Source organism: Equus asinus, chromosome 22 (assembly GCF_041296235.1).
Source record: "Equus asinus isolate D_3611 breed Donkey chromosome 22, EquAss-T2T_v2, whole genome shotgun sequence".
NCBI lineage: Eukaryota > Metazoa > Chordata > Mammalia > Perissodactyla > Equidae > Equus > Equus asinus.
In genome coordinates, this window is record NC_091811.1 from 32,221,525 (window position 1) to 32,235,835 (window position 14,311).

Sequence of the window (14,311 nt, forward strand, 5' to 3'; positions counted from 1 at the left end):
AACCAAAAGAGTTTACTAGATTTTTGTTCATTGTTTAAGGAAACTATATATAACTCACCCTCTCTCCAATTTCAGTCTGGTCTCCAAATGGTAGTAAGTCAATATCTGGCTGAAGAGAGCAGGCATCTGTGACAGCTTTGTACCTTTGGGATAAACAATTTTGAATTTTTGGATCACTATTAATATACTGCCCATGAACTAAGTCCCAGGTGCAATATCTTAGAAGCTGAAATAAAACACTTATTGAACAACCAGCCTCTACATTATTTTGTGGATACAAAGATAAATAGATATTTGTTCCCACTCTTATAAAACTAGTAAGTGGGGCAGAAGACTGATACAGAAACATACAATAAAAATGCATTTTGTTAGGTGCTATAGATAGGTAGGTACAACGTGCTCCTAGAATACATAGGAAGAAATGATTGACCACTCTGAGAAGTCACTGACACCTTTGCAGAGACGGCAACTTGTAAGTTGTATCCAGAAAGATGAGGCATAATGTTCCAGGAAGAAAATGAGGAAAAGGAAGCGTAAGGTTCACCTGAAGGTGAACAAGTTCATGGTGCATACGAGGGCCAACAGGAGGCTCACCCAGCCTGAAGTAGAGGTGTGCGTGGGTAACTGTGCAGACTGTTATGCATGCTCCACTGAGGAGAACTGGAAGATGAGGAGCACTGACAGTACTCAAACTGATCTAAGGCTGGGACTGGAAATCGGATGGATGGGAAGTATAGGGAAGCATGGGCATTTGGAGCGCTGGGAAAAATATCAATGGTTTCATTTCCTCAATCACCTAGTCTTAAAATATTCAAGTCATTCTTGATTCTTCCCTCTTCTTCTCTCTGCCCTTATTTGTCCATTCTTATTCTAGAATGGTTTTCTGTCAACCATCTCTTTTCCAATTCTTCAGTTCCCCCCAAAGGCAGGCAACCAACACTGCATGCCTGCATAATTATCCCGAGAAACTTCTAAATGTCTCCTTGCTCTTAATTCAGATTCATCCCACATATATCTGCCATTACACTTCCAGATTAAACATCATATGTATTTCGTTATTCTGCTTTCTAAAACTTGATTTGCCTCCCTAGAATGCACAGAATTAAATCCAATTGGCTTTTGAGGCCCTCCACTAACTCATCTCAGCCTTCCTGTACAATTTAGTATCCCACTATCAACATATACAAATTCCTGTCTGTTTGGTTTGTTTCCAGACTCCCAAAGATCCCATGTAATTTGACACTATTTGCTTTTCTCTTCCCTCCCCTTTGCTCACGTCTCTCCCCTGACCTAATTGTCCTTAACTTGCTAGACCCAGCTTAGGGTCTTATGATCCACCCTTGTGAGGGGGCTTACCGAAAGCGTCATACCTTTGTATGCTCCAGGGTATTTAAAAGATGGTTGACAGACGGCATATTATGGCTGCTCTAGACCCGTCAGATCCCACATTGTCCCTCTTCTTTCCGCAATTAATTCTCCTTCTGCTCCTTATTTGGATTTTTCCTTCTGCTTACCAATAACCTCAGCACCATCCCCCCCAGCCCTCCTCACATACATACACGCTTCAATTTCGGCTGTTAGGTTTGGTGTATAAATTGCTCTCAATAAGTGTCTAGGATGGGCTGAAACTTCCAATGGGGCTTCTCCTAAAAGAGATGACTCAAAAGGCCCGGCCATGGGATGGAAGTAAGGCAAGTGGAGAAGAAAGTATATCCCAGATGTTAAGGTTCCAGAAACTGAGGACCAAACATAAGGATTAGAAATAGTTGCTCATTGTAGTTCTAAATTTGATACATTCAAAAATACCTTTGTTTGTTGAAAGGACTTCCAAAGGTAATATTTTCTTCTACCGTAGCATTTAATAGCCAAGGCTTTTGAGCTGCATAAGCCACAGAATACCTGTTCCTACTGGAAAATGGAAAAGAGAAACAAAACACCAAAATTATACAAGCGTGCTGTGCTGTATGTGTATTTTAGTATAACTAAGGAAAATAAAAGTTGATAAAATACCTGAAACAGAGAAATGGAATACTTCTAAAAGATGCATTTTAACAACCACCACCCTTATTAATTAATGGTTAAATATTCCACCTAAATTAAAGAGATTAGAATTTAATCAAAATGTTCCACAATACGCAAAATTTGATTTGCTATTGCTAAAGAAGTCTTTTAAGGTATAAACTCTTAATTGAAATTTTATTTTCTAAAATGACCATGATTTTAAAAGTAGTTAAAAGATTAATAACAATTCATCCTCTCCAATAGCCACAGATATTTTATTTTATAATAAAAGCACTTTACATAACTATGAATTTCATACTCAGACCTTAACAAAAGACATGATTTGATACTATAATTATAGTATGTGTTTGTGGCTTAATCACAACGTATTTTAAGGTAAAAGATAATATATAAATATTTAAAAACAAATAATAATTTCTTAAGGAGTCCATTTCAATATTAAAATAACTACACATTTAAAAACTACATATTTCAATGCACATTGAAAGAGTTTGTTTTTAAAAGATGATAACCTCTTTCCCCTCCCCCATTTTTCTGGCTTGCAAATTCTACCAGATGTCCATACATCAGACTTTAATTTGCAATAATTAGGAAAATGCATGTGAGCTGAAGATAAAGAAGATGACAGGATTGGGATAGGGAAGGGGTCAGCCTAAAAGTCATACTTCCACAGTTAGTTCATGGTCTGTAAGTACTAATTAAGGAATTTAGGTTAAAAGAGAGTAAGATTAAGAAAAAGAGTAGTTAGAAATGCTCAGGAACCATCCTGAAACATTACGGCTTAGGAGTTTAGAAGACAGGATAATATATAGTATACTAGTAGTCACTTAGATAACCATATGTGCAGTAAAGCAGTGGTTCCCAACCTCTGGCATGTCTGCGTCCCCTGCCCCGTGGTCCTGTAAGTGGTTTTTTAAAATAGATGAAGCACTTGGCTCTCCATCTCTAGCTTATAGGCAGATCCCTTCACTGTTTAACTCATAAACAATATACCTATTAATTCTTGCATTTTTATTTCGTGAAACCCCAAATCATGTTTGGTAAGAACAGCTTGAGTTTCAGCCCAATTTGACATGTGTGACTCACAGAGAGGAAAACAGTTGACACCATGGGCCATTTTGTCTGGCAAATTAATTCTTTTAGTAGGCTACAAATGTTGGGAACCACTGCTATTGCTAGCACATTCTAATAAATAACTGTATATCATCATAAAATGACTAGCAGTAAGAGATTGAGTATCAAGTAAAGTCTGAGGGAGGAAGTTATTCTTATCAAATGCAGATTAAAATAGAAATAATACCTTCTGGTTGCTTCAAAAGAAGGTTCAGATTCATTAACACTGCAAGTATGGCAAACAATGTTTATTAATTATGAAATATAAATATAGAATGAATGTCTGCACATATCAGGTAAGAGAGAAAATTAACACTGGACATATTAAACAGCTACATTTCCCAAATGGTTTCTGATATTAATTTCAGAGACAACCCAGATGAATGACAGTCTTCTTTAATGTCTCTATCAGCTGGGAAACAATTACCTAGTAAGTTTCCAAAGGTAGATAACGCTCTTCTTTTCCATTCAAAATTTGGGCTCATACAATGGCCTGGGTTCTAGCCCCAACCCTGCCCCAACTACCTGTGTAAACTTGGATAATCTCTCTAGAATAGTTTCCTAGTTTGAATAAAAATTTGATATCTCCTTGGCCTCCCTACCTTTCAAATTCAAATTTATTTGAATTCTATTTAAATTCCTAGCTAGCTATGCTAAGGCATGAAAGGAAGAAATACTTTTTGGGCTTTCCACTTGAAAAGTTTGGATACAGCCTGGCCTTAAAGAAATGGTAAGAAAGACACACACAATAAGTCAAACTGCAACATTTGCTTATAATTAATTATTGATTGATATGATTTAAGTAAAAAGAAGTGTCTGACTAATTGAATTTAGTTAAATCTATATTATGGGGAAAAACACCTGAGGACCTGTCATTTTATTGTTCTAAGTTTTAATACAGCCATGAGTCGCTTAACAACAGGAATACGTTCTGAGAAATGCATTCTTAGGCAATTTCATTGTTGTGTGAACATCACAGAGTGTACTTACACAAACCTAGAGAGTATACCCTACTATACACCTAGGCTATATGGTACTAGCTGTATGGGACCACCATGTTGTATGTAGTCTGTTGTTGACTGAAAAGTCGTTATGTGGCACGCCAGTGTAATTCAGTTGAATTCCATCATTCTGAAAGACTTGAGTTTAAAAACACACACATAATTAAAGTCTACAAGAGCTCCAAAAATAGATCCTATTAGACGTTGGAAAACCGCATATGCTTTTGTGGAGAAAATTTACCTAAGTACGTTACCTACTGATGCTTGGCTTAGAGTTACTAATGATAAGACTTTCACAACTGCACAATGCTAATGACATCTTGAGATGGTTAATAGAGGCAGGCAAAACAATCTCAGACTAAAAATTCCTTCCCAATAATGATTATTCCCTGATTTAAGTTGCTCATAAAAAAATAATGAAATGCACAATTTTCCAAGTGATATTTTCCACACAATAGGTTTAGATGCCAAGAAATTTGGATTTTAGTTTTTTAGTGGTAAAAAGCCAATAAATGACCTCAATGGTTTAGTTAATCTGAGGAAGAGACAGAACAGATGAGGAAGAGCAGGTGTGTGGCAGAAATTATGGATTAATATGCCTCCTGGCCATCCAGGTGCAAATGCCCATTAGACATTTGAAAATGTCAGCCTAAACTGGAAGTCATCAAGTTTTTCAATTACTATTAACTAAATTCCAACTATATTTATTCAATATCAATTCAAAAATATTTATTGATCACTCCTAGTGCCAAAATACGAGAGATACAGTAAACAAAGAAAACTCACTCCTTCTTTCATGCTACTTTCTGTTTTATGGGAGTGTGGCAAGGGAACAAATACTATGATAGATGAGGTAAAGGGTTATTTCAGAGCAGAGACGAAGGACACCCAAGCCACCTTTGGCAAGTCAGAGTAAACAACAGAGTTGATGCCAGAGGGATAAATAAGAGTGGCTAGATGAAGAAAAGCTGAAGAGTGTTTCAGAGCAGATGCAATACATCTTGAATGACCTTGAAGTATCCTGGTCATACAAGGAACTGATGTAAACTCAGCATGGCTGAAATGTGGGTGTAAATGGCGAGTGAAGAAAAGTACACGGTGAACTTAAAAAGTACACACAGGCAGATAATGAAAGGGCTCATAACCATTTTACAGAGTTTGAACTTTTCCTCAGAGCAACAGAAAACCACTGAAAGGCTTTAAACAAGAGAGAGAGATAGGTTTGGTTTAGAAATATCACTCTGACTGCAAAATATAACAAATGAATTGGAGGTAACAAGGCTGGAGGCGATACAGTGACCGCTAGAAGCCGTGCGAGTAAGGGAGATAAGAAGGCAGTGCCCTGAATTAGGGTAATGGGGAATGAATGAAGAGAAGTGGACACGTACAAAGATACCTAGGATTGTGGGGGACTGACAAGATGGGAGGGGATAAAGGATCAAGGAAGGAACCATGGACAGGGAACAGAGATGAGGAAGTACACGTGGCAGGGGAAGATAGTGAATTCAGCAGCAGACGCATTCAGTTCGAGGTACCTAAGGGATATCCAAATGGCCATGGCCAGGAAGCAGAACTTGAAGCTCAAGAGAGAGATTTGATAAACGAATGAAAACTTTGGGGTGATTTGTCTTCATAATGTACGCCTTAGGTACCAAGGACTTTGAATTCCATCCTTTATTAGTGAAAAGTCAATAAATTACTTAAATCACTCTAGTTTGTTTCACAAGCAAACAAAGGAACAGGAGCAGATAGAGGATCTCAAAGTCATGGGAAGCTATGAGACTGTCCACCAAGTGTGCACAGAGGCAGAAAAGAAGGGGACAAAGACAGACCCTGAAAAACATCACTATTTAACAAATGGCTAAGGAAGAGAAATCTGATGAAGGGACCAAGAGAAGCAGGCAAAAGTGATAAGAAGTAAACTGGGCTGTGAGTTTTACTGGAAACTAAGCAAGAAGATCTTCTGAAGAAGGAAGGCATGAGCCATAATGTCAAGTGGCCAGAATGTAAAGTAAAATAATGACCAAAAAAAATGGCAAGCAATAGGATATATTGCAGTATATGAGGAAGCCATTTGGTATAACCCTAATTCGGCCTGACTTTGTTTTTTCCAAAAGGGCCTGACTGTGGCCGTTGAGCATGCATTGTATACACATTTCCTATGGGAAGAACAAAGGCCCTTGAGATAAAGGTGCAACTTCCCTCCCCCTCCCAACGTTGGCATTTCCTTAAAGATTAAGCATCTTTCCTTAGGCTAGGAACTGATTGTGGCGCCCACCTGTGACCACTCAGCTGGAGACAACAGACTGCCACCCTGCTGCGTTCACTGAGACAGAAGACCTACCTGCTGTTTCCATCAATCGCTGTGCCGACAGAGCAGTCTCGCGACTATTGTAAAAGGGACATTTCAATCCTATGTGAAACATCCTCTCTGGGGTTATATAACCACTCTGTGTACCCCACTTCTTCGGTGCCCTTTCTTCCTTCAGGAAGAAAGGCCCCGGGCCATGGGCCTCAGATTTCAGCTCAGAATAAACTCACCCAAACTTTCATTTATAGATTGGTTATGGATTATTTTCATCGACAATGCCAAGTAAAATAATGATCAAAAAGTGCCCAATGAATTTAACAGCTAGGATGCCACTGATGGATTTGATAAGAATAGTTTCAGTGGAGCAGCAGAGTAGAAACCAGACTGCAGTGGACTGAGGCAAGAAGAGAACAAGAGGAATTGGAGAGAACGAGTGAAGACCTTTTTTTATTTACAAAAAGAAGGAGATAGGGTGGTAGCTGTGGGTTGAGATTAAAAAGAGAGAGGGAGAGATGCAAAAGTCCTGTTTTTCTACAAATGGAAATGGGAAAGAGCCAGGGGCTGGGCAAGATATGAAGCAGATAAAGATAAAAAAACAATATCCTTTGGCTTAAGGGTGTCTCAGTCTAGTGAGGAGACCAATCCACATTAGGGATTTGAACAAAGTGCAGAGGGACCAGAAGAAAACGTACATTACAATCCACCTGGGAGAATAAGAGAAGACTTTGTCAGACAGATGACCTCTGAATTGACACTAGAAACAAGAATGGAGCCACCAATCTGGGGCAGGGCATTACAGGGGAGTATATACATTTGAGAACTATCTGCACAGTGTTACTGGAGCACAATGATAAGGGTGGGTGGAACGGCAGGATGTGCATTTAAAAAGCTAGACAGGGACCAAATCATAAAAGGCCCTGATGGAGTATGCAAAGGTCTTTGGAATATTTCTTGTATGCTTTGCCTAGTCAATAAAAAAAATTATAAGCAGGAAGGAAGTAATTAGATTTTCATGTCAAAAAGGTAAATCTTGGAATAGTGTGAAGAAAAGTGAGGAAGTTATTAGTGTGAGTAGTTCACACAAGTGATAAGTACTTAAACCAGGGATATTGAAATAGAATAGAAATGTGAGTACACTGTGATTGAATAAGTGACTGGTTGGATCTTGCAGGCGAGAGAGAGAGAAGAATCTAGGTTGACTCTTTGAGCTCTGACTTGGACACTCACCAACTGATTTTAAGGGGTGAGGACACACTCCAACCAAGATATAAGAGAAGCAGGTTCTGGAGACATAAGGGATGTAAGTTCAGTTTGGATGTATTGAATGTGCAGCCTGTATAAGACTTTTTGGAGGAGCTGTTACATCATCAGAAGAAAGATCTGGTCTAGAAACGTACATTGGTATGTCATTAGTACTTACAGACTAGCTGAAGTCAAAGACATAAGTTAAGGGCTGAGTAAGGAAGAGGACCCTACAGTAGACTGCAGAAACACTGAGGGAGAGTTAGAATATTCTTCCCCACCTTCCATCCCCACTTCTATTGCAGCTCTTGACTTTTTGACTCATCAATTTTGGCTTATCCTTAAAACTTAAGTTCAAGTATCATTCATTTATTCGTCCCTCTAAAAAAGCCTTTGTTGACCCCACAGACTTGACTCAGTCAGGTCACCCAGTACTTGTTCTGATAAAACCCTGTACTTCTTCTTCCTGACTTATAGAAAAGTCTAACCAAATAACTAATATGAAATTATTTTCTTACTTCCTCGTGGCCTTCCCTGCCGAAGAGGAAGCTTCATGAGAACAGAGGCCTGGCTTCCGTTGTTCAGTTATTCATTCCCAACAACCAGCACAATGATTTACATGTAATAGGTGTGCAATAAATAATTTTAACAAGTGAATAAGTGAAAGTGTCATGGAAACCAAGAAACAAGTTGGTTTCAAGGAGTCATCAGTGGGGAGAAGTTTCAAAAGCTATGGAGATGTTAAGAAGGATTGAGAACAAATTATGATGATTTAGCATTTCGGCAGGCAGGGGTGAGAACTTTTCATCCAGATTGCAATGCTCTGAATGAAAGGAAAATAAAGGGGTTAAGTGTGGGTAGACTCCTCTTTTAAAAAGAGAAATGCTCCAGTTCTTTAAGTAGGCAAGACCTTTTTTTAAATGGAGGATAATGGAATGAGGAGAGCAAGAAATTAAAGTCTTTTATAAGAAAAAAGGCTTAATTAATGTAGTAATGTCCTGAGTAAGGCAAGACAGCATATAGCGAATCTTCACTTCTGAAGACTTCCCCTTGCAGGATTTGTTTATATTTTCCCTTAAGAATAAAAGTTGAATATCATATACTAGTTTCAGAGGAAGAAAGAAAGGGTAAATATAGATCCATTGGTAGGTAGTCATCTTCCATGAACGAAAAAATTGTCCTATTGTTTCATTTTCCATGAGTAATGTTATAAACCTTAACTTCTAGAGACCACCTCCCAACCCTCTCATGGAGTAATATGTTTAATTAAATTCAATCGTAGAGTGTTATTTTTTCTCTTTCAAAATAAATAAATAAATAGAGTTAGCTGTGAATTCCAACATCAGATGTTATTTGATTCCATGAAAATCGCCAGATCTATGTCCAGACTCATCCTCCACCACTCAATGGGGTAGTAAACAGCACCGGAGGCGACACAGAAAGCAAAGAGGTCAGACGGAAAATGGCATCAGATTTCATTTCTGTGTGCAGGATTTGAGCGTATTTTCCTTCAAGAGTAAAAGTTAAACTTGGTATTCTAGCAACTTCCAAGTATCATGGTTGATACACCTTCCGAAATGGGAAAGGGTGACTTTTGCAAGCTTAAATCATGAAGGATATTTGGAAGAGGGACAGCTAGATGTGGACACAAACATGCTATATTATATCTGATCCAGGACAGCCGACTCAATGTGCCATTATCCCTTCGTGCCTGGCAAAGTCACCTGAAAAGGAGTAACTCTTTGATTCACCAGGTTTAGAATAATAAGCCCACTGTTATAGAGTTGATTACAACAAGACAGAAGACAGAACATCAGGACAGATGGGGCCTGAGAGTAGGAGGGTTGATGGCCTAGAGAGAGGGAAAGGAAAAGAAAAGGAAACCAAAGAGAAATGATGGCTATGTCTCACATGATTACCACAATTATTACACGTTCTGGACTCCCTCACTGGGACCCTCCATCAGAGAAAGTCTTTTAGTTCTAGCTCTTCAGATAGCAGTAGGAATTACTGTTCGTCATGATGGGAAAGGACAGGAAAGGACACCTTCAGTGGGGCAGAACATTTGCTTTTCCAGAATGATAAAGCACACCCAGAAGCAGGAGTGAGAACCTTGGCCTTCTGACAATTTTGGAGAATTTATTAGTTGCTCCATCCCTTCTTTCACCCTTCTCTTCTGGGGTACAACAAAGTCAGACTAGGTCAAAGGCAGCAGCTTCCAAGGAAACACCTATAAATGTCTTTGTGTACCAAGTTCCACCCAGGTAGGTGTGCCCTGAATGAGCAGCGGTACCTTCTCTCCTGCCCAAAGCAAATATTTCTCACTGCAACAGGGCAGAGCGCTTCATCGGACTTTGCTCCTGCCAGTCTATGAGGACACATTTAAAAATAAAATTCACGCAACCAGAGAGACATGCAATGGTGACAGAAGGACAGCAAGGCACTTGGTGCCTTACTGTAACATTTAGTTTATTGTTTTGCTTTAGGCTGTTTTTTTTTTTTTGAGCTTTAAAAAATATCAAACAATTCAGTGTGCTGAATTAAAGTACTTTTTAGCATTTGCACATCATCAACCTATCAATATTGATAATTTCTAAATTAGCTTTGCTCTAGTTAACATTCCTATGCCTTTTCTTATTGGGCAAGGCACAGCACCTTTTTTCTGAAATGAAGAGTAATCGCAAATAACATTAAAAGAGGGTCAGTATCCTCTGAACATTGCTAATCTGAAAATATGTTTTATCAGATATGGAAGAAAATTAAATTCTTGTAATTGAAAGAAAACAGAACTTGTGTTAGCTTATCGAATCTCTTAGAGGCTTAGATTTTGAGTTGTGTGTGTATATGAGCCAACCCAAGCATTTTTTTTAAGAATATCTTAGTCTTGTCTCCCATGAAAAGATGGGATTGTTATTTATTAAGGCAAGTGTTCATAAAAAGATGATTTGTAAATTATGGGGATTTTATAAATACTGAGAATTATCTTAAATCCCTTCTCACATCTTCATCCTGTTGGGACTGTCGCCAAGATACAACCTTGTATTAGGATCCACGGAAGAGATTTCTTTCCTACAAAAAAAATATCTTAACCTCTTCTGGGTAAATGTATGTTTTTATCTTATTTCCCTCTTTGCCCAGCTTCCATGAAGCTCAGAGTGGAATCTGTGGCCCACATTTTATAAATATGCAGGACTGCAGCACATGCATTTCTATCTATTAACTTGTAAGATTATTATTTAAACTTTATTTCTTTCTTGATATCTTTATTTTTAAAGCTTTATTGTATAAACTATGTTATTTTGAATAAAATAATTCACAACCTTTATGAAGTAAGATATACATGGTGTACATTTGCTTAGGATATGCCACTTAGGAATGTAAGAAAATAAATAACTAGATTGTACATAATACTTTCCTAATTTCCATATCATTTATTTACCCATTAACAAAATGACAATAATTATCAGTGATGATATTGGAGTCAATTTGGTCCAAGCGGAGCTAGGACCTGGAATATTTTTTTCTTTTTTAATAAGTATCTTTTTTTTTTTGCAGGGAAAGATTCACCCTGAACTAACATCTGTTGCCAATATTCCTCTTTCTTTTTTTTCCTCCCCAAAGCCCCAGTGCACGGTTGTATATTCTAGTTGTAAGTCCTTCTGGTTCTTCTATGTGAGCCACTGCCACAGCATGGCAACTGACAGACGAGTAGTGTGGTTCCACGACCAGGAAATGAACCTGGGCCACCGAAACTATGAGAGTACTGAACTTTAGCCACTAGGCCATCAGGGCTGGCTCTAGAACCTGGAGTCTTAACACTGGAGAAGACTAGATTAAGAGAACATCTTAGAAGTATGAAAATCAAATCTCATGCTTTTTCTGTCACTGTCTCATTCGTTCTCCCTGTTTTAATGACAGTGAAACAAGGTAAAAACAAAACCCAAATAACCTGATTATGGTCCTACATGTCACATAATATAATTTAAGCCAGTAAGACCTGCTTCTCAAAACCTACACTCACCCCAGATGGAAGGTGATAGTGGAGGGCAAACACCACTTGCACCTGACCTCAGCGATCAACAGGAACTTGTCATGAAGCAAACTGCAGCTATCAACTATTTCTTGAGCTCTCTGCTGGATATGAACTAAACAGTTTCATGTCTACTATCTGTTAGATTTCCCGGACAGAAGTAAAATGTACACTCAACATTTCTGAGTCTCCTTCTTTCACCAGTGATATCAAAAATAAGATTTACAGTTCTGTTCCCAGTTCAAATTTCACATCCAAGCATTTTCTTCTCTTTTTAAAGTTTAAAACAGAATTTAATCTAAAAATGCCCATAAGTAATCTATACTCATTCTTGAGAGACATCTATATATGTAAACAGCAGACTGAGCCACAATGGAACTCACGAGGCGAGGCACAAAATGATACGAAAGAACTGTAGATGGAGAGCAGTTTCCCAACCTCAGCACAACTGTCATTTGGAGCCAGGTAATTCCTTGCTGTGAAGGGCTGCCCTCTGTCTTATAGGATGTTTAGCAGCATCCCTGGCCTCTACCAACCAGATCAGTAGCAGCCCAATCCCCAGTGTGACAATAAAAATGTCTCCAGACATTGCCTAATGTCCCCTGAGGGGAATATCACACCTAGCTGAGAACCACTGATCTACAATCCATTTCTTTAGATAACCTGTAGCCAATTTCTTCATAAACTGCTTCTGGAGAATCTACTAGGTAGGTCAAACTAAATAAACACGATTTACTCTTTATGACATAATTATATAATATTATGGTTCTGGGTCACTTTAATACCACAATGTACTTTGAAGACCTCAAGACAACCATCCAAATACCCAGCAGAAGCACCACACCAGATACCTCCTTTTTCATGTCATTAGGTTACACAACACACTAGTCTGACTCATCCATATCTCTAAGCAGACACTTGAAATGTCTAGTAAACTTAGTTAGGTGTGAAGAGAAATGGCTGATTTCTCAGCCCCTTATGAAGACTTTGAAAAAGCTTATTAGATGTTTCTTCTATGAATATTGAACCATTAAGGTTCTGTTGGCATTTAAGCTTTATAAATAATGCAAGTTTCCCAGAACTTCTTTTTATTATTGAATGCATTGTTATTTCTTTGATTGTTACCCATCTAACTTTAAAAATCTATCTTTGCAACCACAATCATACTTCTACCTCAGCAACATACTAGTTTGTACTATTTTAAACCACTGTAATAAACTGTTTTATAATTTTTTATTTATGACATTTAAGGTTTCAACTAATTTAATAATAATAAAAAAAGCTGCACTTATTTCTAAGGGGTCCTCAGACTCCTAACAAGGGAATCTAGTGGTCTAATTTCTTCCTTTGGAAGATCATCAGGTGCATGACAGAGCAACAGAAATCAATTACAAATACACATACTTGCTCCAGTGAACTTTTCCTTCCAGAGTCTGCATCTCACCGAGGATGGCAAGGAGAAGAGATGACTTCCCACAACCCACTTGGCCCACCACCATGGTTAACTGGCCTAGACAAATGAAACAAAGGATGATAACAAGATGAGATGGAATGCTCTTAGTAAAATCAAATCAAAACACATTTAGAAAAGGCTGATGCTCCACAAGCAATGGCCCAGTTCTGTTCTCCAGCAATAAGATATTCTCAACAGCTCCTTTCTCTGATACGTAAGTTTTTTTGGAAAAGGAAAGAAAAATTAAAATACATAGGTCTTGATTTATTATTTTTAGAACTATGAGAATAGCTGACATTAGTAAAGAAAGCAATGAAATAATTGCTCAAACCAGCTAAATTAGTTTTAATGTTATTATTGAATTTGTTCAAGTGAAAAAGGCAGTTCTGACTAAAACAGATAATTGGGATAAAAGTGATTTGGGCTGTTATTAAGACATCTTCTCCAATTTCTTACTTTGATTTACAGATAAAAGGGGAAAAATCCGAAGACAACTGACCATCAAGCCAAGTCAAAAAATATTCTATTCAATTATCCAGACACTTTAAACAAAACTTATTGGATATTTGAGCCATAAACATCTTCAAAATTTCATCAGTCTTCTTCAGGGATAGAACACTATTTTCTCATATACTCTTTAAGTTTTTTTCTCCAACAAAATGAGAAATCAACTATCCCATCATTTAAATGGCACAAATCAGCAAATAAACTGGTAACAGTTCATTTGGGCATTAAATTACTTGTCTAAAGATCCACGCTTTGTAAAGAAAGGCAAGTTTTATCATTTCCAGTCATTCCCACAGTGATACAGTGGCTCATGAGATCCATGGTGCAAATAAATAATTATAAACAATGTTTTGTCTTTAAAAGTCTTTCTTTTTGTTAGGCTCAATTATCTCAGAAAATCCATGATTGTGATAGCTAACAATTACACAAACTGAGTAAAAAACGACTCTTACCTGTTGGAATTCGAATATCTATATTGGATAATGTAGCTAAACCACTCCCCCATGAAAAGTATCCGTTTGTGACCTAGAAAATAAGAATACAGAAATTAAATTATAAAATTATGTATATATGCACTGTTAGAGAGTAATTTCAATTAAAATAAATTTTCTTTTTAAAGCACTGAAAGATTT

The 14,311-nt window shown here is 37.7% G+C and overlaps 1 protein-coding gene across 15 annotated transcripts in view; it reads right to left on the reverse strand.

Annotated features, from left to right (window-relative positions):
* Window positions 1–14,311, reverse strand: part of ABCC9 (ATP binding cassette subfamily C member 9) — a 123,483-nt gene that overhangs the window by 53,567 nt on the left and 55,605 nt on the right. For 13 of the 15 annotated variants that reach the window (XM_014832427.3, XM_070493959.1, XM_070493961.1 and 10 more), the window contains 5 exons: window positions 14,132–14,204; window positions 13,124–13,229; window positions 3,323–3,361; window positions 1,807–1,908; window positions 59–143 (listed from right to left, as the gene is read on the reverse strand). In XM_014832427.3, the coding sequence (XP_014687913.1) occupies window positions 59–143; window positions 1,807–1,908; window positions 3,323–3,361; window positions 13,124–13,229; window positions 14,132–14,204 (405 nt within the window). The remainder of the gene's footprint in view (window positions 1–58; window positions 144–1,806; window positions 1,909–3,322; window positions 3,362–13,123; window positions 13,230–14,131; window positions 14,205–14,311) is intronic. The other 2 variants (XM_014832434.3, XM_070493964.1) reach the window with 1 other exon arrangement.